Genomic DNA, 26,024 nt, shown 5'->3' with positions numbered 1-26,024 from the left:
TTATAGCTACATATATCAATATAAATATAGGTGTAGCATTAGAATCCATGTTTATAAGTAGAGAATGCTAAAACCAGGAATATGTAATGTTCTTAACATAAAGAACTCCACACTCTAGTTAGAAGATGAAATGATTTATTTGGGTAGAAACTTGGATTTAATACATATGGTGGTACATAACATAAATCCTGTGTTTATCTATATATTGTCTTACATGGAAATGATGATTTAAGAGTTTCTGAACACTGGAAGCTCTTGCAAATTTGCCTTTCGCTTCTACCAGTTCCATTCCCAGAGTAGCGTGGAGAGCATTCAGATTATCTTCCACTTCTGAGAAGCTAGCCAAGATGTTCATAGCAAAACTTCAACAGCGCTGCTTCAAATGAAGTCCCATTCTCTCTCAAAGCCCAGCCACATCTATTTTGCTCAAAGCAGTTAAGACTTGAGGAGACATCAATGAGAAGACATAAACCTCTCACTCAACACAATTCATTGGATTGCATCTAGAAAACAATATCTTGGCTCAGCAGCCAGGATACCAACAGCTCACATTATTTAGGACACAGAGAGATGGGACAGAATTAATATAACATATTTTAAGAAAATAAATATTGTGCTGAATGTATTTACAATATGGAATTACGGGCTTTCCTGCACAACTGGAATACAGAACATTTTGCCCATGGGTGATGCTCACAATCAACATGATATATACATAGAAACCCTAAGAGTATCCTCTGAATATTTACAGGATGTACCAACTGGGTATATTTAGAATTGGGCAAGTAAGAAGAAACTCATCAGTTTCTTCACTTCAGTAACAAGTGAACTCCAAACATCTCACTGAAACTCAAAGAAAACATTAGCGTGTTGCTGGATATCAGCCAGATAGCCCAATTCCAATTATTACTTTCACAGAAACCTATCTCTTTCTGGTATATCTTCCCTTACTAAGTGAATTGTCTTTTCTTCCTCCTCAGAAATTGAAGGTTTTAATGGACGTTCCAGCAATGTTCTATTTGACCTGATTACACCCAGATTTTAACTTGAAACATAACAGGAAATATATTGCACACACACAAAACCCCCCTTCACGTACTGCATGTGGCTGCAAAACGTTTAGAAAAAACACCTCAGCCCCTGCCCTGGATTGCAGTTAAAATTTGAAGAGGTCTATGAAGTGCTGAGGAGATACTGGTGTGAAGCAACCGGTGGGATCATTGGCTGTGCAAGGATGACCTGTGTCCTAAGGAAAGGAAAAACAACTGTTATTCTTGTTATGGACTAGAAAATTGCTGGCCACCAAGTGGGACTTTGTACAGGAAGCAGCACTGAGACAAAGGAACATCTGGGTCAAAGTCTCTTGCTTCTATTTTTAAATCAGAACTGAGGCTGGATCAAAACATCTCTTGCTCTAAGGCCCCACAAACAATTCTAGAGTTCAGGAATGCACAGTTTGTAACTCAAGTCACAACTTAAACCCATACGGACTTGCCAAAAGTTTTTATTTCAGTATGAAACAAGAGGGAGAGATTGTTAATGCACTGGCATTTATTCTTAGCCTGTCGGCTACAGTAAATATTTACTTGAAATATATGGAAATAATTGTTTTGCATGTATTTAAGTAAAATCACATGGGTCCTTTGTTCAGTCTCACTCTGAAAATCTTCCAATGTACTATTCAAAGGCCAAGCATAACTGTTGGCTGAAAAAAAGTTGATTTCATCTCTCCCAGAAAGATTTTGGGATATAGAGGTAGTCCTCAACTTACAACCATTTGTTTAAAGACAGAAATTACAATGGCCTCAGAAAAAGTGACTCACAACCTGTCCTTGAAGTTAACAACCATCAACTACTCCTGTGGTCATGTGATCACAACTCAGGCATTTATCCCTGGTTCCTTAATCAATTCAGGCCTTTACCCCTGGCTGCAGCGTCCTGCGAGCAAAGCGTACTTCCAACAAACAAAGTCAATTGGGGAAGCCAGATTTATTTATTTACTTATTTATATCCCACCTTTATTATTTTTATAAACAATTCAAGGCAGTGAACATACCTAATGCTCCTTTTTCCTTCTATTTTCCTCACCACAAAAACCTGTGAGGTGAGTTGGACTGAGAAAGAGTGACTGGCCCAAAGTCACCCAGCTGGCTTTCATACCTAAAACCGGAGTTGAACTCACAATCTCCTGCTTTCCAACCTGGTGCTTTATAACCACTAGACCAAACTCGGATTCGCTTAAGGATCATGTGATTTGCTTAACAATTGTAGTAAAAATTATCATAAAATCAAATCCAGTCCCTTGGTGACCTGCTGAATGACTATGTCACTTAGCAGCTGAAATTCCGGTCCCAAATCCTAAATAGAGGACTACCCTGTACTTTAGCTTTATTCAATCTGGTACTCTCAAATGACACTGTAGATTTTAAAATCTACAAATATGTCCACAATGACAAAAGATTCTAGAACGCTCAGTCTCAGCACCCTTGGAGTGTTCCAGATAAGGAAACCAGCTGCAGATTGGGGAAAGTCATAGCCGGGATTGTCTATATCGGTTAACAGCAAATCTTGGGTTCTAGACTAGGTTCTTTCACAGCTATACCTGGAAATGCTAAAATCTGCTCTTGGTGCCCATTATGGCCAAAGCAGGCGCTTTACTATTCTTTCCAAATAATTCCTGTATATTTTGTAGCACATTTTTTCCTTCAAGCAGATGAAGCCAAGAGTTAGGTATATGCTTGCATACAATTCCAGTTCTTTCAGAGAAGTTTCTAAGACTTAGTGTAGCTTTCCCTAACTTGGCACTTTTCCAGGACCCTGGGACTACAATTCCCAGACTCCTGGCTATGCTAGCTTGGAATTGTCAAGCTCAAAGCCATTGCCTCTAAGGACCCCAAGTTGAAGAATAATGCCAGGGCATTGTCACTTGGCTTAAGAGCTTTCAAAAGGCTCATCGTATAAAATGCATCTGTGATACTGGGCTCATATAACATGATCAATAATTAACTAATTTGCTTATGTTTTAGGTTTGTGGAACAAACCTAGCCATTTGCATGTAAAGTATGATTTATGCCGTAAACAAAATCTGGAAGCTTAATCACCTAACACTAGTTACTTTGAAATGGAGTACTATGCTACACAGGAAAACCTTAGAATTTCTACTTGCAATGCTGTCTTCAAATGAAGCCCTTAAAAATTAAAAAAAAAAAATAGTCTCACACTGAAAGATTATTGCTTTCCATTTCCTTAACTATCGCAGAACAATATATTTCCCACCATGCTTAGATTTTCAAAGCTCTTTATTCATTCAGAACAAATGCATATAGCTACCAGGTCATTTTTTAAAAAGTCATCTTGTGATGCATATCTCTGCACAGATCTGTTTTGATAAATGGCTGAGGTTGACGGCAGTGTAAGAATCCTTTTTAACTCTTGCCCTCCTTGTTTCTTTCATTTTCTACAACTCTGCTATTGTTTTACAATAGTCGCCTCTAGCAAGTAATGCAACTTTGCAAGGAGAATAAAAACCAACAGGATATGTGTTTCTACAATTCCAATGAAAGAAAATTGTTCCTTAGGTTTCCAGTTAATTAAGTATTGGGTCTCCTGCTCAAGCAGGAGGTTGGACCAACTCTATTATTCTATATTCTCAGTTGAAGGCATGGTGGTTTCATAGTCTTTGTTCCTTTTTGCCCCAAATTAATTATTAGGAATAGGAAATGTCCCGTTTCTATCCATGAAAACTTAGCTCATTAGCTAAAAAGAGAAACAAAAGCATTTATCAAAATATTTAGAAAAAAAAAAAGATTGACTTTTGCCACCCAGGCTTGACACAATAATTGCTGAAGGGCTACATTTTATACAATGGAATAGAATATATTTTTATTCAATGTGGAACACTTTTAAAAATCAATGGTGGTGGTGGATTTTTTTTTTTTTTTTTTAGAAATAAGAGGGAAAAAAGTTTTAATGGGGCAAACGGATGAAAAGAATCCTTTGAAAGCTCATCTCATAACGGAAGAATTGTCCTGTGTTTTGTATCCTTCATCTCAAGAGGCTTCATTAACTGCTGTTGCGAAGATTTGTAGCAATGTGCCAGTGTAAAGTATTTCTTATTGAATTATCGTTCTATAGAGTTAATCTCCATCTAGTACTGGGATCAAACTTACACATGAACAATAATGTAATCTTTCCATCTCTCTGTCATAACACAAAGCCTTTTCTATCAAGATCCTCAACTTTGGGGGCTGATGGATGAATCTGGAACTTTAACAGCATGCTGCTGGAAAACGCTGTGAAGAATGAATTTCCCCATTAGAAAAAATAATAGCAGCCTTGCTGGTTCAGAACACAGACCCATCTAACTTTCTCTTAGATTGTTAATATTCTGCTCATCTAGTGCAGGTAATCTTTGACTTACAAGCGCAACTGAGCCCAAAATTTCCACTGCTAAGCAAGACAGTTGTTAAGTGAGTTTTGCCCCATTTTACGACCTTTATTGGAACAATTGTTAAGTGAATCACTGCAGTTGTTAAGATTATAACACGGTTATTAAGTGAACCTGGTTTCCCCATTGGCTTTGCTTGTCAGAAAGTCACAAAAGGTGATTTCATGACTCCGGGACACTGCAATGGTCAAAATAAATGACATTTGCCAAGAGTCTGAATTCTGATCACATGACCACGAGGAAGCTATAACTTCAAACGATTACTAAGTGAATGGTTGTAAGTTGAGAACTATCTGTATTCTATGACTCATAGTGACCAACTGGAAATACAGTATTTGGAAAACTCCCGAGCTCAGACTGTAGGATAATAGTTCATTTCTCCCATCAACAAGCATCAATAGTATTGATTTAGGAGTAGAAAAATCAGCATCAGTACTTGTTGATAACTTCACTGGTTCAGTCTGCTTTTAAAATGAAATAAACCGGCTCCAGGAAATTTCATAGCTTCATTACGTGTTTTATCAGAAGCAATTTTTCTTCTCTCAAGCTGGGCATTTAATTCCAATAAATGTTACCTCATCTAATACAATGAGGGGGAGAAAGCTTTTTGTTATACTATCCCTGTGATTTAAAGTTATACACCCCTAATCAGTTCTCCCCTTCCGTGTTCTACGGTAAAATGGCCCAATTTTTATCTGGTAAAGGAGATACTCTAGCCACATAATCCCTTTGGTGGCCTTTCCATGCCGTTTCTAGTTTTGTAGTTTTCTTTTCAAAAGCTGTATGCAATCCTCCAAGTGAAGCCTCACCTGAGAAACGTTTCAGGCATTTCAACATCAGCAGTTTTATTTCCAATCCTCCTAACCATGCCCAGCAAGGTTTTTGCTTTGTTTACAACCATTGCTAACGGGTTGACATATTCATCAAATTGTTCACTATGATTCCAAGATTCCATTCCTAATCCATCAATCACTGCTATGACAGTAACCAGTGATCAATTTTTCTGGGCCGGCTTGCATTATTTTGCATGTTTGCACAGAATAATTTTTACCATTCTGAGGTTGCCCAAGTTGGAGAGATCCTTCTGGAATTCTTCATAATCTTTTCTTGATTTTCCCATCCTGAACATCAAACATGGGGATGTCCTACTCAGCCCTAACCCTAAATCATCTGTGTACACACTGAAGCATTAGTCTCATACATCCCTGGCGGGCACCACCTTCCACATCTTGTCAATGGGAGGATTTTCCATTTATTCCTACTCTGCTTGTTTTAATCGGTTGCCAATCCATAAAAGTGCCTGTCCTCTTATGGTACAACTGACTTTGCTTAGAAACCTTTAGATATGTCGTTTGCCAACAAACGACATATTAGATCACACAGGTCTACACACTTAATCCCCCCAAACCCTAACTAACTAAAGTAACTAATCAGCCAACTAACTCTGTCTGTCTGTCTGTCTGTCCTCTTTTTGTATCTGAAGACACATTATTTTTTACAAAGGTTCATTCTTCTAATACAGAAGTATCCCTCTCAATAATTCTTTTAACATTTGTCCTAGAAGATACATTAAACTAACTGAAATGACTTTCAATTTTTTTTAAAGTAGGTTTATATATTTTATTGAAATTTTTATAAAGAAAAAAACTTATACAAACTAATAAAATACTGTGGTATTTTTTTCAAAGAAAAAAAAGAGAAAAAAAAAAGACAAGGCTAAAAGTGCAAGAAAAGAAGTAAAAGAAAAATAGGAAAGAAAAGATACAAAGAAGTGGGTTCCAATATTGTCCACAACAGCTATAAGTAAAAACATGTTTTAATTCCCTTCTCTAAAGTTACATCAAGATTCTCTTCTTTCTATAATTTATCCTACCTAATCATCAAAGCCATAAATCACGAGTTCATGCATATAGGGAAAAACTAGGGTCATATTGTGTTTGTTCTTCAGACTCTGAAAATAACCAATGTTAAAGTACTTATTGTTTGTGAAAAGATCAGCAATTTTGTATTTAACTTCGTAAAGAGCTGCTATTTAGTTTGTCAATTTGACTGCTCACTTCAGTTCTTGTTACCTCAGTTAATAAAATGGTGGCTCTACTTGGTGCAGCTTGTTATAAAATACTCATTTTCCACACAGCAAATTGCTGAGATTGTTCTCGGCAAGGCCTCCCATCCCTGCAGGGTGTTTTCTAGGATCGCAGGTGACTTTCATTTTCCCTTCCCCAGTGGAAAGGTGCTCCTTTATGTAAATCTCTGCATTTTAACCCACACATCATTTTTATTTTCTAAGAGTGCTTTATGAGGTCCTAAAACATTGCTGGATCTTTCCAGCAAGCCAGTTTCCAAGAAGTTAAAAGATACATTTTTTCAAGAACAGGTAAAACCTGGGTGGTTGCAAGAGAAGTATCTCTGGAATTGTAGTTCAATATTATTGAGTCTGTGTTATATTCTAAGCCAGTGGTTCTCAACCTGTGGGTCGGGACCCCATTTGGGGTCGAACGACCATTTCACGGGGGTCCCCAAACAAGGCTGTCTGCCATTTTTCCCCCTTTTCTTTGGCCAGGCCCCTGGCACCCGGTGATGTATAAGTGGTTGGGGGTCACCACAACATGGGGAACTGTATTATGGGGTCACGGCATTAGAAAGGTTGAGAATCACTGTTCTAAGCCATCAAGTTTATTCCCTCTCTTCACCATAGTTTCTTTGGAAGATACCTATTATTATATTATTATTGTTATTTTAATCTTCAATTTGATTCACAGTCTGGGACTGGTAAAAGTTCAATTCCTAACCAAGGATCTAAGAGCTGTTAAGAGAATGTTTGAGTATATCAGGATATTCAGGTCTAATAAGTTCAAAATTTCCATGCATCTAGGCAGCCCTTTGGGTATTGCTTCAAGAGCTCCCTATTACTATTGGTACAACCATTGATTTCTTCGCCCATAGTTGCTCAGCTTCAGTTTGTAAATCATGACATTTTGTTATTCTGTGCCTAACTAGGCATTTCAACAATTCTCACTCCAATGAACTCTGTGAGGTGATTTACAGTAATAAGAGAGCAGAAGGCTGATATTTTAAAAAGTCAAAATTCCAGAAAGAAAAAGGAAACAGTCCATCTTGAAGCAAAGCAACACAGATATTCCTAAAAGGTTGTTTGAAATGCTAATGAGAGGTAGGGAAACCCTCTGTCCCAGATATAGATAACATGGCTTAAAAAGGCATATTATGAATAATTATATCATGTATCTAAGTGGGCTTTACTGGGACTCAGAATGACCTTCCCTCACACAGATTATACAGATTTCCTCATTGATTGTATTATGGGCTTCACTTTTCTCAGCATGAATTACCCACAGTTAGAATATCAAACTATGAGGGAGAGAAAAATGCACACAAACACAGATGCACACAGTATTCAGCATGCTGGATTAGTCACTCACTCAACTTAGTCTACTTCACAATGTTGCCATATAAAACTGAAAGGGGGAATACATGCCATTTAAAGTCTATAGAGGCCAGGCACTTTACAAATGCAATAAAATATCAAATATGCTCCTCATGTGGCTTTCTGCATTTTGGAGCCCCCTTGTAACACACTATGTCAAGACTGGGTAGAGGAATAATTGAGGTAATCAAAATCAAAAAGCTTTTTCTTAGTATGTTCTCAATTCTCTTAAGGCAGGCATGTCAAACTGCTGGCCCATGGGCCGGATGCGTCATGCCGAATGGGGAAAAAGTCACGATACATCATGCGACGTCACGTGACGTCATGAGTTTGACATGCCTGCTGTAAGGCATTAGCTAAAACTCCCATAAGTAATCTGAACTATCTCTTTAAGAGGAAAGCACATGAAATGAATGTTAATCAAACATACCACTTCTACCATGCAGAAGCAGGCAAAATGTTGCAATTTAAAGTGCTCTTTCCCCTATGGATAACTCCAGTCCACACACATCTGTATTCTCAAGTTAAGGGACACAATTCTACAATGCCAACAGTCAAGTTAAGGGACACAATTCTACAATGCCAACAGTTATGAGAACAGCAAGTTCAGGGTTGTAACATTCCACTTATAAATGACAAGTCTTTACAGTTCAGTTACAACAGCACAGACACAGAAGAATGCCAAGTGGTAAGTACAATGAAAAGTACCTTGAGTAACAAAGCAAGGTGGTAGTCCTTTTGAGGTCATGGAGGAAGAAACAGGAAGGAAGGCAGTGAAACAAAAGAGAGGAAGATTTTATTGGACAGAACCAATATTTCATTCATGGTTATAAAAAGGTGCTGTGGGCACTATCAAACAAAGACTAAAGGGAAAACTTCACTTCTCTTGAAAAAAAAATTAGAAGTAGCAAATTAGCAATATATTTATTGGAAGCAAATTCGCTGAAACCAACGGATCCATTCTCCTTATCAATAAAGTAAAATGTTAGACATAAAACAATGGAGAAAGAAAGCTTTTAAGATGACAATTAGTCATTGCTATTGACCAGAGCTGCTATTATCAATTTTTTATTCCCATTTTCAGTGTTTCATCCTTGTAATCTTTTCTGTACAATAGTTCTTGCTACTCAAGGCTGCATATGCAAAAAGAGTCACTGGAAAGGCAAGGAGCACTAGTGCACCCTTGTTATAAATCAGACTGAAAACGTCCTTAGGATTTACTGATTCCCTACCTTTATTATATTTACAAACAATACAAGATAGCAAACACACCTAACTCTCCTTCCTCCTCCTATTTTTTCCTAAAACAACAATTCTGTGAGGTAGGTTGGGCTGAGAAAGAGAGTAACTGGCCTAAAATCACCCAGCTGATTTTTGTTGGATATAACAAGAAGTGCAAACCAATGAAATACCCAAGCATCTATATTCCCCTCTAGAATCAAACAGCCACTGGGAATAGCAGCAAAAAAAAGCTACTATTCACACAGACCTTTTAGTAGGGTATCCAGGAAAAAGTAGGGTGCTAGGTGGGACTTCAAATCAAAGTATATTTTTATGAACATGCTTTAATAAACCTACTCACCCAATGTTAGGAAGTGAGAAAGATACTCACTCTTCCTCAAACTTTGTAGCTGAAGAGGTGAACAGGGATCCTACACTTTTCCTGTAAGCTTCAAATGGCCAATAAATGTTTCAAGCTCACATGAGGCCACGGGTAAAATTCATTCTACTTGTTCTTGATGGCCCAGATTTCAAACACAAATTATTTGCTAAATGTCAAATTTATTTAATGGATCTTATTTGCAGAGCCAGCTTTTGCATACTCGCATCTGTCTGAGAGTAAGGAGATGTTTGAAAGCAAAACAAAAGAAAAGTAAAACTCTGTTTGCTAGTCTATTTAGCAATATCAAAGCTGCTTGCAACTCTGACTTCGGTATGTTCTTAATGAAATGTATACAGTATATTCCTAAAGTGATTTCTGCAGGCATATCATTGTTTTTCACAGCACAAAGCTGAACTCTTCGATCACGTATCTTATTTGGAAAGCTATTTATATATTGGAACAATGACCACTCCAGGAAATAGATATTAATACACAGCTAATAATTTTTCTTTACTCCAAAGTATTACATATTTCTTACCTTCCAGAATAGAATACTGCAGTGACGACAAAATTGCAAGGTATCTCCATATTGTTCCTTTACTGGATAACATTTCTGAAGTGCAAAATACATCAGCTTCCAGTCAACATGACCTTTTTCTGACAAAATAAGATGCCTACAAAACTGAACATAAAAAGTGACATTTGAAGGCAATCATGTTTCATCCAGCAGCCAAGTCAGATAACAATAATGGAACAGAACTATGCATATCAGAAGAAATGTTTTAGAAAATAGTTTGTGAAATAAGTTAGAGGATTACTGACTCACTAAGGGGGTTTTTTTGGTCCCTGCCCATAAATTAATTGTTAGCTTATGGCATGGCCAGCAATGCTAGGCAAATATTCTCAATCATTATAGACTCTTATTAAAGCCAAGCAAAACATGGGTCTAGATCAGTTTTTTTTTCAAACTTGGTAACTTTAAGATGTGTGAACTTCAACCCCCCCCCCGCATTCTCCAGCCAGCATGAGTACAAGTTCTTTACCATTAAATTTATATTTAAATGGAAGTAAATTCTGCTGAAACCAGAGATTTCTTTCGGAACCGCTATGTTTAAGAGAGCAAAAAAGTACTGCTAGTAGTTGTTACATACTTCCTTTGGGAACTGCAAGCAAGTTGGATTCCTTTTTTTCTCTCCATTTTTTTCCCCTGATTCTTTACACAGAAGCAAAGTTTCAGAACCTCACTAGACAAAAGTATATGCACAACAAAATTTTCTCTTACTTGTTTTTCAGCAAAATGGTATTGACACAGCTTTTTCCATAACTGCCTATCTTCACTGAGCATATATAATGTCGGAGTCACTTGTCCTAAAGTAATGATATCCCATCCATCTGAAAATCTATGCAAGATGTTGTTCAGCATATGTAAAGGAAGATCGCTAAGTGTAAGTCCATTGTTGATGTGCTGAAAATCAAAAACATTACACTTAGTTGTCTGTTAATTTAAACACCAAGCATAAACAGGATTTAGAAAATCAAACATTTATATCAAAAGCAGAGCTTAATAAACAAGCATGATATTCTATAACCAAAAGAAAATGTTCCAATAATTCTGAAAATTAGAAGTAGGCTAACTATATATTGCTCTACAGTACATTTTCAGGTGCTCAAATATTATTAAGTTGTTAGAAAGAACAGGATGTGTTTAAAAGAAACAGTGAGAAAAACAAAGCATTGCCCATTTCTTCATATTTTAGCTATATTGGCATTTTTATTCCTTCACAGATCATCTATTTTAGATTAAGATTTTTTTTATTTCATGCTTTCTTGTCCTAAAGAGCAAAATGAGGGGAGATAATTCTTAATGAGATTCTCACAAAAAAAGATGCCCCACTTTGTCTCCCAGCATCTCCAAATGATTCTTCCAGATTTAATAAGGGCATGAAAGCTGGATGTACCTTGGTCATCTGAAGATTACTGAGCTGCTGCTGCCACATAAGGATAGTTTCCAATCGGCAAATCCAAATATTGATGTTTCCTACCAGCACCGATTTCCCTACACTCCTGATTAACATACAGAGGGTGGAACTCAGATCCTGAAGAAGATCTTTAATCAGGCGTGGATTATACTGGTCTTCCAAAACTTGGAATGAGAATTGAAAGATATACACAAGTAGATGAGTAAACCTGCTTTTAAATATAGTGCACACACTTTTCATTCTCTTAGTTAAAATAGAACTTGCCCCATAACATGCTTCAAACGCACAGGTAATTTGATCTGACTATGTAATCTTTAGTATTAATCAGAATTAACTCTACAAATAGCATAAGTAACCCTACTGGTAGGCAATCTTTTGGGGCCGAGCGAACAAATCTGAAATTCCAAGAACATGATACAGCTTTACCTTTCTGAACAATTTTATCCAAAATGTTGAAGTAGTTCTTTTGAGCTGCGCCACTCAAGGATGTCAACTGGGATTTGGCTATTAACTGCAGAAGCTAAAAGAAAACAGCCACCCTTCAATAGTACATAAAGTCAAATGACACATATCACAAGAAGCTGCAGCAGGGCTAATCAAGCGGAGTGCAAGTGAATGACTCTTCTGATGCTGTCAAAAGCAGCTGGGCTTTGAGTCTGGGGCTTGCTCTTCTCTCTCCATGTGTGCAAATTCCCCTTTGAGTGTCACAGCAGGAGTGCAAGTCACTTGTACATCCACCTGTCTGCCCTGCTCTTAACATCAGGAATTGCTTTAACAGTGACACATAATTCCCCTCCAATTTAATCCTATCAACTTCAAATCAAAGGCACTTCCTGAGTGATAGTTTTGCCACATGAAATGTCACAGGAAAAGGTAGTTTTCTAGTTCCTGCATAGCAGAGGGGGGGAGGGGGGAATGAACTCTTGCAAAGCTGTTTCCTTGAAAATATTTTTGAAGTCTAGAAAATGTTTTTGCTCTACTTCATCAAACATTTATGAGGGAGATGCAAATATTATTACTATGCTGGAGCCATTTTAAGCACATTCCAACCACAGCAACTCCTGCTGATTTCAATAGGAGGATTAAGAAAAATCAACAAAAGTCACCCAGAAAGGAGGCATGCTCAGATGCTCAATATGTCTGAATATTTAATTTAAAGATACTTAAGTACATTTCAACATAATCCTAAGCAGGTTTAATCAAGTAAATATATTGAATGGATCCAACTATGTGGCTCAGCCAAAGCACAAAACAGTAACTTTAGATAATGTGCTGGTTAATGCTGCTGGCCAAGGGATTCTCTAGGGTGTGAAAAGCTTCTGGGAATAAAGAAGCTTCTTTGTAACTACTCCGGTAATAATATCATCCACTGAGTTGGGATGCAAGTAGGTAGATAGTGAAATCAATGCAAGATTTAGAGCCAGGCCACCTAAATGTATTATACTAGTCAACATGCAGATAGCCACATTTTACACTAGTTAAAACTTGTTCTGAATCATCTCAAGGTCAACAGCATAAGGCACATTCATTAACTATAAGAATCAATCATGGAACTACACAGGCCAGAAACTTTACTTACTTTAACTACGTAATTGAACCTCCGTATGTCCTGAATTGCACTTGAAAAATCCAAACGATTGAAAGCTTCTCCCAAAGTGCAATAGCCATGCCTCTTGAAGCAAAAAGAAAGAAAACAGGTGTTATAATGAAGCAGGAATAAGAAGTACACAAAGAACGATTCACATGCTCCAGTTTCCAAGCTGCCTAATCTCCTAACATCTTCACCAAAGGAATATAAAGGAGGGAAGGCAAGAAGAAGTTTCTATATAAACCTAACAGAGCTCATTCTGCTTCTATATTCATCTGTGGCAAGCATGTCTAGACTGCTTTCTTTTATCTCTCAAGAGGGAAGGCACACATGTAATGTTGTACTTTAGACTAGTGGTCCCCAACCTTTGCAGCCCACTGCTTGCGCTAATTCAGCTGCACAAGAGTTGAGCTGTGCACATGCATGCCAGTCCATCTCCTGCATGGCTCGGTTCTGAATAGGCCGCGGCCGGGGGGGGGGTGTTGGACATCCCTGCTTTAGCCCAATTAAGATAACAAATATAAGGTATGGGAAGAAAAAAAATAAAATAATGATTGATACTGAGGCTCCTTCTCCTCGAGTCTCGTTAGATCTTTTTTTATAGATAATATGAATAAATTGATCAACATGTTTTGATAAACTGTCCCTATCCTGAAAAAGAATTATGATACAATATATCCCTTTCTGCAGTTGCACGAGTAGATTCGTTAAATGAGGGACTACCAGGGCCTTTTGGAAACAGTCATCGTACAGAACACTTACTTCACGGGTACTTTCTTTATGAACATATATCCAGTTTTCACGATAAAAACCTGAAAGCAGAACCAAGCACAAATTCATTGAATAACCTCAAGTTTAGGATGGATAACGTTCTCCCTTGCCGAAATTTCTTTTCTATGGCACTCATAGAATTCTATGGCTGAATTTAGAGTGACTCTCACCAAAGCAGGATTGCAGTCTTTTCAAGCAGGCTTCTGGTGTTGGTGAAAATCTGGTGCTAATGTAAATATCAGTTAAGATTTAATATTGATAAATCAAGTAATGTCGCAATACGTTTTGTCTTAAGGTTGTTCTGTGAATGACTCCAATGAATCCATATATCTGACCATTTGCTGTCCTGTGAACTAAATTATTCAAAATTATTCAATAAAGATGATTAGACGTATGTACGTACAGGACAGTTCTTCCAACAGACTGCCCTCATTCAAATCTAGAGAAAGGGACTGAACAGTCTCTTTGGGGGGGGGGAGGGAGAATCCCATAGTGTTTAGATGGAATCATCATCAACATGACATACTTCTAGTTATTTCACAGGCTACCAAATCTAAGAGTTATGGGGAAACAATGGAACAAAGAGGACGATATTTACAATTTTGGCTTAGGATGAAATTTCAATCAGTGGAGCAGAGAAGGTAATATTGACTCAAATCACATCATATCAAACTGGGAGAAGGAAGAAGTGTTAAGGTGAGCTTTTCGCTTTCTGTTTAGCTTGAATGCCCTCACTACCTTTTTACTTTAAACAAAATTAGATTGTCAGACTTTGGGAAAGAACGTAATTCAACAAAATAACCAGCAAAAGCTGCCTCTCGCTAGTCATAACAGAAATGTAATTAACCTACAAGTTCTTCTCACATCTCTCCACTTCCCTCTAGTTAATCATCATGTTACAGTGAAGCGAGATTCTGTACAATTTAAAAGCTTTTGCAACCACCTTTAAAAAGAGAAAGGCCTACCATCTCTGGGCCAATTCAGACTCCCTTTTTAGAGTAGAATCGCTCCAGCCAACACTTCGGATTTATATTCTAACTAGAGTCAGTATATGATTCCCTGGACTGATCTGGATTGCTGCAATTTTATATGAATTTATAAATCTATATGAATTTTGCTAAGACCTATGGTTGCAAATAAATCTTTCATTGTAAAAATGCCAATGTTCTGGGATCATCTGGAAGTGAATTTGACTGGGAAACACACTTTCACATCCCAGTTTGGTATTTAGCCAATTTGCTTTTGATTCTATCTCAGAAACTTTCAAGCTAAGTACCAGGGCTGTGGATGCTTCAAAGTACTTTAGCCAGAGCACAAGCAGAGTACTTCACACCAGGCTTCAGTGCATTAACATTACCATGTTGAACTCTTGAGAGCAGAGCACTTTCTTTTCAGACCTGGGAAGAGTGAGAAGCCTGAAAGAGTCAGCCTATTTTAATAAAAGAATGGAGGGTTATGCTGGCATTTGGTGCTTCTCCTGAATCTTTCTCACGGCATGACTTATTAGGAGCCTCCAAAGGGAAAATTCTTAAAACATACACTAACATTTACACACATACAGTTGTTTTAATAAAAGTTTAATAAAAGCGCCTTAAAAAGTTGCTTTAATGCTCTTTTTATTAAACTTTTATTAAAACAACTGTATGTGTATATATGTAAATGTATGTTTTAAGAAGTTGTTTTAATGCCCTGTAGAGAGCATAATAGCCTTGAAGGGCAACTGTGTGAGTCAGGTAAATCCTTTGTTCCTTTTTTGTTTTTAGAAGAAACACTTTGGTGCAAATCCTAAACATATGCAGCTTTTTATGCACATATACACATACAGAGGAATCCTTACCCAGCCTATGCTTCTCATGTACACAAGTATTTTGTGGGCATATTTATAACGGCCCTGCTGAGGCAGAAAAGCTATTGTCAAATTGCAAAGAACATTAAAAACTGAAAAGCAATTCTGGCTTACACTGAGATTTTGCAGTGTTCCTAAAGTGATCTTTTTTCCTTTTCTTGCTTGCAAATTCACACTCGGTACCGCATATTTCTTCATCGCTGTTCAAGAGGCTGAAAGCAAACCACAGAGGCAATGCATGAAATATGTTTGACATAGGAAAGAGCCAAGCAGGCTGTGTTCAAACAATATTTAAACAGGCACCAGGGTGAAGAACTTGGATGAGGTCACTCGCAACACCGTGATGCCTCTGAAGAAGAAAGGAGCTCTCTTCTATTTACAAAAAAAAAATAAAAAAAAATCCTGGCCTCCAGGTAAGGATGAATACACTTCACACAGAGAATGGCTCAGACTCTGTTCTGCCACCTCGGCTTAAAATACACCACATGGCAATGCTCAGACAGGCAAGTCTTGTAAATTGGAGGATATGGATATATGAATTATTATTGGTATAAAGTAATTATAATTCACATAACTCTTTACAAGCAAAGTAGCTATGTTAACTATAGCTCAGGCACCACAAAAAAAAGACAGTTCCAATAAAAGTTATACTCAAGGGTAATACAATATTTTATTTTTGTTTTAAATCTAGTATTTTGTGCTATTCAAGATACTTTTAAGCTTCCTTTAACTATGAGTTTAATGTAAAAAGTACCAAGTGATCTATGTGAATTCTATAATTACACTTTCAATTTTCATAAATAATTTTTAAAAAAAGTTTTGTGAAAAAGACACAGCAAACTTTATTTTTCCAGAGCCCAATCCAATATGGTTTGCTTCGCTCACTTCACAAATACTGGAACTATAAACATGAACAATGCAACGACGTGAAAAGAAAGGTGTTACTTTGCTACAGTATTTTTATTCTTTGATGGGAAAATTGTGTACAGGAATTTTCTCCATTCACTGAGCTCAGTATCAAATGAAAAGTATTTATCACTGTCAGTTCAGATTTAAGAAACTCACACTGTATAAGCTGTATCCAGTAAGCACCAAAGAGAAAAAGAACAGAGGATGCAGGAAAAAAAACCTTCCACCCACTTCTCTAGGGATAAAACAGTAACTAATAAAGTAATACAGTGCATCACAAATTCAACATTGCAATGTAATCATGTTTTTGAAGAGAAAAAATAATTCTCTTTGGATTTTTTTTTTAAATCCAAGTTCAACCAGTCATATGTGGCATATAAATTATCTGCTCCATATAAATCTAAATCAGAAGTAGAGTCTTCCAATAACAAATTTTAATGAAAAATATCTCAGTAGAAAAATAGTGCTATGAATCACAAGGCCAGAGATCTTGGATTTATTCCAAAGTAAGAAATGAAACCTGATATTGCTATCTTGCACTCACCTGGGACTTTAGGTTCACTTCCATTTACACAAAAAAAAATCTACCAAAATACCACAGAAAACAGCAGGACCTATTAGCCAGAAAGAAGACTAATTCAATTATGAAAGAGTTTTCTCTACTACCAAAGAACTTGATTCAAATGAAATAAAGTATTAAGAATGTCCCATTCAATCCCAATCTATGTATTGCTGCAAGTCCACAAAGAAATAAATTTGGAGGGGGAGGAAGGTCATGGCCCTCCAAAAGTTGCTTGAAGAAAATGCTCCTTACTCTTTGTCAGCAGTCTTGCTAGCTGGGACTATGGAACCGGAACTCTAGCATACTGGCTCTTGAGGGTATGATGCCATAAGAGCCATGGTGCCGCAGTGGTTAAAATGCAGTATTGCAGGCTAATTCTGCCAAACTGCCACCAGTTCAATTCTCACCGGCTCAATGTTGACTCAACCTTCCATCCTTCTGAGGTTGGTAAAATGAGGACTCAGATCATTGAGGGCAATGTGCTGACTCGCAAAGACACTTAGGGAATGAAGCGGCATATAAGTCGAATTGCTATTGCTATCTCCACCTATCAGAGAAGTCCATTATTATACCATTAATGGAGTAACGAAGCATTGAATTCTGGTGCTATATTTCTTGTTGTCCTTCTCTCTTTCTCATCTACAAAACTGTGGGCCTCTTGAAACTGACTCTGCCTTTTTCTCCCAACAGGAAGAATTGAAGAGGTGGAAGGAGGGGTGCTGGGATAATGGTGAGTTAGGGTCAGAAAAGTTGTGCTTCACTTGACATCTGGTCCCCGCCTTGCTTTGCCCACCTTCCTTGAACCAACTGCAATATACTCAGTTTAGGCAATACATAAAGCGTAAACCAACTACCTCACAGTTTCAAGCACATTATGTGAACCCACAAAATGAAAAATTCAGATGTGGGAGAAAGGAAAGGAATGGTGAAAGGATTAGCACTTTGAAGACACTCCTGGGGCTTTCAGACTGGGTTCCTGCTCCTTAGCATCCCTTTAGTGTTAATGAGTCAGTAGAGAGCTAATAAACCTGTGCTCCTGCACATTTTTGCTATGGAATAAATGTGCATAAATTTGCAACAAGTGAAAGCAGCATATAATTCTTGAATGATCTTTCAAAATCTAAACAGCATCAGAATTGGTTAAACTTAACTGAATACCCTACAAAAGTACAGAACTTAATTAATGTTTGCTCTATTTTTACTTAATACCATATTTGTCCTGCGTTCTGAACTCCCTATTCAGCTTCAGATCGCCTTTTGGAAGCTGTGCTCGTTTCATTTGCCGTAAGACTGAAATAAAGGAATTGGGTTTAAAATTATACATAACTGAGAGCGAGAAATAGTAAAACCCAACCAAAGATATACTGTAAAAGCACTAATGGATTGAATACCAACTTTCTGTTATTGTGTTTTATTTTAGGCCCCAAATACTAAAAAGACAATAATTACGATATGTGGGGCTGTCAAATTTTTGATCTAACAAGATCATTATGCTGCAAAAGCTGTAGAACCATTACTTTAGAAAATTTTTATTTGCTATACTGTGCAGTACTATATAACAAGTTAAAACATAGGTTAAAATGTTAGACACAATATTTAACCTCTAGTTGAAATATAGTTATTAATCAAAGACACATAAGCACTTGTTATCACAATCTGATTGCAGGATGAAACTCTATTGTTGCTTAACACTTAAAGGAAGTAGGCATACAATCATATTCTTATATATCTGAGCAGTTTTGTTTATATTTATTCCCAGGTGAAAGCAAATTTGCAGATATGCTGCAATAGGAACAGAGTTAATACATAAGCAAACTATGTTGAAAGTGGTTGCAGTGAACTCATGAAATGAAATGGCCCAATGCAGCACAGCATAAATAGTTCAAGAAGACTCAAAACATTTGTTGCAATTAGCTAGAATTCATCAGCTACAAATGGCTAGTGTTGTGACTATTACTCATACACAAACTATGTGATCCAGCTGTGAAGAACAAAGACAATTTTTTGATATAATAGGCATGGAATTTCTCCAAAAATATAGGATTTGGAGAGTTAAGAGACTCCCTACCTTGTACACATCTGGAGAGCATTAGGCTAAACAGGATGTTTTAAATCTGCTTCAGGTCATATTTGAAGTAGCATTTTTAGCATAATATGTTGAGAAATGAACATTATTTTGCCCATACATAAAAGCTCACTGTTAAGCAATCCAAGCAGGATCATTGTAACTAACCAGTTTCCTATATTGTTTGAACTTGTGTTTTAAAACAAGCCAGATATTAAAGCATGCTTATCTAAGGAACAAAGATTTCTTAATTTGCTCAAATAAACAAGTGGACTGAATGCACATGCTGGCAAATTAACAAGTTAAATTATAAACTTCTAGACTTTCATACTATACTGATCTCCAGATTCTTTATTAGGGTTACAAATATCTAGATGGCCCAAAGGTGTTTTTTCAAGAGGCAATGGGTTCTTGGGTGAGAAGCGAAATGTCTTCAAAGAAAAACAAGAAGTCCAGTTGCCTCTTGAAAAAGCACCTTTCGCACAACCATGACCTGGATGACTGAGAATCTCCATAGAAATATCTAGATAATTGCTAGATGGTGGCAAAGGAAGCTTTCCCTTATATTGCTTTGCCATCACCTAGCAGACATTTGGTTGGGTTTTTTTTTTTGTTTGTTTTTTGCAGTGTAGCCCTGTAGTTTTTGGCTTTTGTCTTTCACCTAAAAGCAAAATTCACCATTGCCTTCCTGCTACTATCAGTGATTGTCAATCAGTTATGGCCAATTTGGAGATACATTACAATTCAGCTTTCCCCAACCAGGATTCCTCTGGTAGATTGCAATTCTAACCAGTAACTATGTTGGCTTGGAATTTTGGGAAGGCCAGCATCCTCCAATACAGAGAATGCTCAATGGGAAAAAGCTGGCAAAATTAAGGCAGAAAAAGACTCATGTAAGAAATATCATCTTGTTATTACCATTAGAAAGGTTGATGACTACATCCAAGGACTTTTATCCTTGTATAAGGAAAAATATACAAAATCACCGGCTCTTCTTTCCTGCCAAAGTGCTCTCATTGCTTTTTTGCCACTATTGGAAAATTAGAGCTTGTGTCTTCAAACTGCTATTTCTTGAATAACTTTGTAGTGAAAATACTATTTCTTCCCAAGTCTGCAATTTCATTTTTTTTCCCCAGCTCAAACCTAGTTTTAGCATCATGGGTCCAACAGCCCACCTTGTATTTTAAATACTGAAGTCCCCATGGCAACACTGCATCAGATAATTAGGTTGTTACATTACAAATGAACACCATGATATTTTAAATAAATACAAGCAGCTTTCAGCTCTCCTTATCTTACCCAAAATGGATGTCTCCTCACCATGGAGAGTACACGACTTGTGCAATTACTCTCATAATTGATTTAAATGTATAGAAACAGCAGGAAAGTATTAGTTTTTAACTTTTACAAGATCACACTTTGTTTACATCCAATTATATAAAATTTAAGCTGCATGTTTCAAAGCAGCAGTAAGATCTTTTGCAATTAATTATTGCTGACTGCAAAACATTCTACTAAAACCTGCCAATGTTTTATCCCAAGATGGGTGGATTTTCTTAAATCTAAAATCCAGAAACCAGCAGCCTGAGTTTACCAACATCATTCAAAACCCACCATCTTCTTTATTTTTTTCCATATATTTTATTGATTTTTTAAACATAAATTGCTTAATAGTTGGCAAACTGTGTGTTTGCTGGGTTTACATTTGTAAAGAAAAATCATTAACAATTGGTTTTTATAATCCATAATCCACATAGTACATTTAGTTGATTTCCCCTTTTCCCCAAAATGTCTTCCTTGCAAACCTTGAATTAATACAGTTATTATTTTGATAAATAACAGTTACATATATGATTTCCCCCCCAATATTCCTAGAAATAATGATCACATCAATATATTTCTTTTCTATCTAATCCTTCTGGTTGCCTCATTTTATATCCTGTTACAGTCCTTATTTACATTTGTTTCTCCCATAAAGTTCAAAGTATTCTTGCTGGTTAAGATTTTCTCAACAGTTAATTACATTTAAAAATTTAAATCCATTTAAACCATCTCAACACTTTTACATTTCTTAAAGAATAGATAAAAACAGTAAAAAAAGGAAAAGAGTAAAGAAACATAAAAACTAAAATATTACTTAAAATATATATTCCTCCTAAGCTAATATATATTCATTCCCAAAATTTCTTATTTTTTTTAACCATAATTAAAAATATATTTAATCTTTAAATATTCCATTTAATGTATCTAGTTATCTAATCCTTTAACTCTTATTCAAAACATTTTTTTCTTTTTTATACATTATAATTTCTCTAAATTCAAACACATTTAATTATCTAAAACATTTCCTTCATCTAAGCCATTTCAACAGTATTATATTACCTATATCAAGAAATAAAATAAAAAGGGGGGGGAAGCATACAGTATTATTTAAGGAATTCATCCCTCTTAGAATAACATATGTATTCAGAACCTTTTCTATTTCTTTAGCCATATTCAACCAAATGTTTCTTTTTTATATATTATCTCTGGTAGATCCCATCATCTATTTTCTTGATTGTCACTTTAATCTTTTTCCTTTGACCAATATCTTTCTTAATAAATGCGTTTTGCTGAATCAAAAAGTTTTTCCATATATTCATGACTGTGGCTGTAGGTATAAGAAGTAAATCGAATAAAGTGTCTGTATATGAGGCTTTTGCCTTTCCATGTTTCTTGAAGATCTTTTTTCTTTTTCTCCTTCTTTTCTTCTCTCATCACTTCCTTTCTCTGTGATGTTTTCAACATCTCTACATTCCATTTTATCCAATCTGTTTTTTTGTCCTCAGATTTATTTTGTAGTCTTAAGGAATGAGTTGTTTTTTCCATTTCTTGTAAATTTTTTCCCACTAGGATTAAATCATGTTTTCTTGCTTTGTTAAGTTCTGTCTTTGAGTCTCTATTTTTGATTTTTTGTCCACTTATTTGTTTTGTCTGCTCCTTCTCTGTTGTTGTTTCCTGGAAGTTTTTTTGTTGTAGAGTTAACTTAGAAATAGATTAATTTATATTTTCAAATTTATTTTGGATTTCTTTGTGATTTGAACTCAGTGATATTTGAATTAGTTGCAGTATACTATATATCTCCTCCTGAGAAGTATTTATGTTTCTTAGTGTGTTCTATCTACATGTCTCTGATCCATGATGGCCAAAAGTTGAAGTTTTCCTTCTTATCTGCAAATAGCTTTGGAGTCCCAGTTAAATAGATATTTATAATCCAAAGAGTTCAAAAAAATTTTTTTTCCTAAAGTTTATAATTCTGTCTCTAGCCCAGATTGGTTTTTTTTTGGGTCACCGCTGTTCTTTGTTATTAAAGCTTTGAAGTCACAAACACAGATTAGCTTTTCCCATGTTTTGGCAAATTCTCTATGAAAATCATAGCTGTCATAATCTTCATCCACCACTAGGTGTCAGCATCTAATTTAGTTTTCAATATAAACAATGGTCTTCAAAATGAGAGTCTTAACCATTCAACAATTTTAAACTTGTCCTAAGTTAAATTTTAGCTTTTGAGTTTATAAATTTATTTCACTACCATATATTTTGATCCTCCATGGAAATTTTAATTCGCCACTTACGTTAGTATAAGGGTGTGGCGGAAGTCCCCCTCCTTCACTTTCAGAGGTATTTTGCTTCTTGGGGATCTTTTCCAGGAAATTAAATGTAGAATAGAAAAGGGAAAATCAGATTCCTCACCCAGTTTCAAGCACGCTGTTTACTGTTGTGCTAGTCAGTTCTTTTGGACTTCGGTTACAAGTAGCTTGGGCTGATTGGTGAAATATAGCCTTTTTCTGTGCTGTTAAAAGGCTTTCCCCAAGACGAACAGAATGACTGCCATCATTCCAGAGTCACTGGGGCACCCTTCTTTCTTCGCCACCTCTCCGGGGCAGCTTGGACCCATTGGGATCTCCAGACAGGATGAAAATTAGCCGCAGGGGTGCAGCAGTCTGCAAGCCAGCGACCAGTCACTACCGCATAAGACGGGAAGTCCCACCAACTTCTTTAATTATATCAAATATTATATATTAATTATCAGATTAACAAACATCAGGGTTTGTCCTAGTGGTCCCTTCTTCCTTCTGCCTGGCCCTGAGAAAAGTCTACAAAGCCTATTTCCTGGGTATCCTAGTAGAGGTTCATGACATTACACTAAAAAAATATACAACATGCACAGGCCTGTCATTTAGACAGGCCGTAGTAACCAAAGAATGGAAGGTAACACAACTGCAGCAGCAGCAGCAGTGTTTGGTGATTTAATTCAGGTACTGTATCCAAGGAGAATATCACTGTGTCAGGTATCTGAGCAAAGAACTCTTCAATGTGCCCTCAGCAAGGAACACCTAATTCTTATTCAGCAAAACGCTGCTTCTCCTCAGCAACAGTGCAGTCTCTGCGCTATTGGCAATAAGATTGTTTCAATAAAGACTCAAGGGTCAAAGCAGTCCATTTTTCTAATCTGTCTTACAGAGATGCAGTGCAGCATGGTTCCAGGAGTGGGGCATCCCCACCAGATGGCTTGCTTGCAATTATACTCAGGCCTGGATATCTTGTGAAAAAACAAAGTTCTTTCCTGCAAGAAAAAGGCATCCATTCCCCCATTAGATGTGGGCTTCATTACTGGAGTGATACATGCACCCACTGAAAGCACATACACACACACGAACTAAATTCCAAAAGAGCAAAATTATGCAGTTGCATTGCTGAATAACATGAGCAACCATCCATATCTGAATGGAACTGGAGGCTCAAGGTAGCTTCCTCTGTGGACTAAATAAGTTGGCACAGTGGCCTTATATACACAATTATTCTATTTACCTTATGGATAACCCCATTTTCATTTTTCTATGCTGTCTCCAAGAAAACTTACATAGCATGGTTGATGTCATTAAGCAGATTGCCTTCATCCTCAAATTCAGAGCTGCAAGGCTCACTTCTCTTCCAACCGTCTTCTGTTTTAATCCATCTCCATCCGGGAGATCGCCAGTCCTGACCCAGAAAAGGCATGGTTTCCTTAAGGAAAACAAGCAATAAAGCTAATTAACCATTTTGGTCTTAGGCATGGGTGAGCTTCAGAATTTTTCAAGGAAATTAGTATAAGAGACAGCCAAGCATGGAAGCTGAAACTGTCAATAATAATCAGCTGATCTTAACAGAACCCATCTCCTTTTGCTTATGATGAACTTTCAAATGCAAATCAATGGGGAGGCAACTTCAGAATAAAAGCATGCTGGGGATACATTACATTTTCCAGCACAGGCTCTTGCAAACACCAGGTAAGGATTAATGAACTGAGACTGAATTAAGGGGGAAAATTACCATTAATACACTGTGGGCAGGTTGTTGAAAATATGGGGAAATAATATTCTGTTATGGAATCAAACTCCCTTCGCAGATGACCTCAGTCGTCACTTTCAAGATAAAGGAGGTCAAGACACTGATCACCACAGGAACTGGAAAGCAAAGGGCAACCCTCCAAAAATTGTAGAGGAGCAGCAACAAGGAAGTGGGCTTAAAAAAACACCTTTCAAAGGCGAAGGGAGAAAAAGAAAGGGCAGCGACATACGAATCTTTCATCAGTGTTGCATTTGGGTTCCTAACCACGTTACCGATCTGCTTCTGGGTAAGCCGTCACAGGACCCGACTGTGCCAAGAGGCGCCACTTGGCCAGTACAAGGCGTGCTTTATTTGTTCGACAATAGCGGGGACGTGTCGAAGGACACACAATTCATTCGGGAAAAGGGCTGCGCTACGAATTGGATTCGCCCGGCGACCTCCGCCTTGCAAAACCCCTGCGCAACTTCTCTTTGCTGGGCTAGATGAGGGCAGGACCGCGGAGCAGCGGGAAAGAAGGGAAACGCAGCCACCAGCTTGAGGAGTCCTCCCCCACTTCCCAGTACGCTCTCCTCCAACGTACGGCAATGGAGAACAAAAAGGCTTCCCTTGCCGCCCAAGCGAGAGGCAGGGTCCACCATACCGGCCGCCTCTTCTGCCAAGGCAGCCCCTTCCTCCGCCGAAAGCGTCCTCTACCCCCGAGCCCCTTCGCCCACAGCAGCAGCGAGATCCTCCCGCCATGCTCACCCCAGCCAAGAGCGCGAAGCCCCAGAGACTCCCAGGACTATGTTATTGTTATTGAAGGAAGCGTCACGGAACTTCCATTATCCCCACCCCTTTGCTTTTCTCGGATTGGTCCGTTGGCGCCGCGCTTGTTGCCATCCGGGATCCCGCCCGGCCATTGGATAACGGGTCGCAGTGCTTTTCCAAGTGTTTCGGCCTCACGTGATGAGAAGCAGAGGAGCACGTGCCAATGTTTTGGTGAACAGGAGGGAGGAGAAGAGGGCGGGGTCAACTCTCCCTCCAGTGGGCGGGGCTTCAGGCCTTACGGTGTTGGGAGGAGTTGGGGGAGATTATTGATCGATTGAATTTATCTGTTGAATTGATTGAACTACATAGGGTTGAAAGCAGAAAGTCAGCACTGTAGGCAATTTCGCACGCGCAGGCTTTCTCTTAAGTAGAGCGTGGCCTGCGAGACTGAAATCTCTTGCTGTACTTTGGAGAAGTTTGACAGCACATAGCTTTGAGCTTGACAAAAATAACGTTGGCAGGTTTTTATGCGGATGTTAAGTTTTGACCATTTGGACCATGGCTTTGCAAATGGGCGGTGTATGTGTGGAAATTTCGGGTTCCAATATGTTTTTAAGAGTGTACAGAACTAGGAACAGAGTATTTGCATGGTTAAGCGCCAGATAGATTTATCCCAGCTTTTTCTTGGCAAA

The 26,024-nt window shown here is 37.5% G+C and overlaps 1 protein-coding gene across 5 annotated transcripts; it reads right to left on the bottom strand.

Annotated features, from left to right (window-relative positions):
* Positions 1-118: 118 nt before the first annotated feature.
* On the bottom strand, positions 119-25,468 carry FBXO25 (F-box protein 25). 5 transcript variants are annotated; one of them, XM_039322586.1, is made up of 11 exons: positions 25,330-25,468; positions 24,119-24,261; positions 15,794-15,891; positions 13,825-13,874; positions 13,054-13,146; positions 11,901-11,994; positions 11,454-11,638; positions 10,778-10,960; positions 10,034-10,177; positions 8,601-8,627; positions 119-1,246 (listed from the first exon to the last, which is right to left on the bottom strand). In XM_039322586.1, the coding sequence occupies exons 2-11, from the start codon at positions 24,253-24,255 to the stop codon at positions 1,157-1,159; spliced, it is 1,101 nt and encodes a 366-aa protein (XP_039178520.1). In that variant the 5' UTR covers positions 24,256-24,261; positions 25,330-25,468; the 3' UTR covers positions 119-1,156. The 5 variants fall into 5 exon arrangements, with proteins under 5 accessions (XP_039178520.1, XP_039178521.1, XP_039178522.1 ...); XM_039322587.1 differs by lacking the exon at positions 25,330-25,468 and adding an exon at positions 25,166-25,269; XM_039322588.1 differs by lacking the exon at positions 25,330-25,468 and adding an exon at positions 25,226-25,245.
* Positions 25,469-26,024: the final 556 nt, after the last annotated feature.

Source organism: Crotalus tigris, unplaced genomic scaffold, assembly GCF_016545835.1.
Source record: "Crotalus tigris isolate CLP2741 ecotype Arizona unplaced genomic scaffold, ASM1654583v1 scf7180000024117.2648584, whole genome shotgun sequence".
NCBI lineage: Eukaryota > Metazoa > Chordata > Lepidosauria > Squamata > Viperidae > Crotalus > Crotalus tigris.
This window is presented reverse-complemented; position numbering and strand designations above follow the sequence as displayed.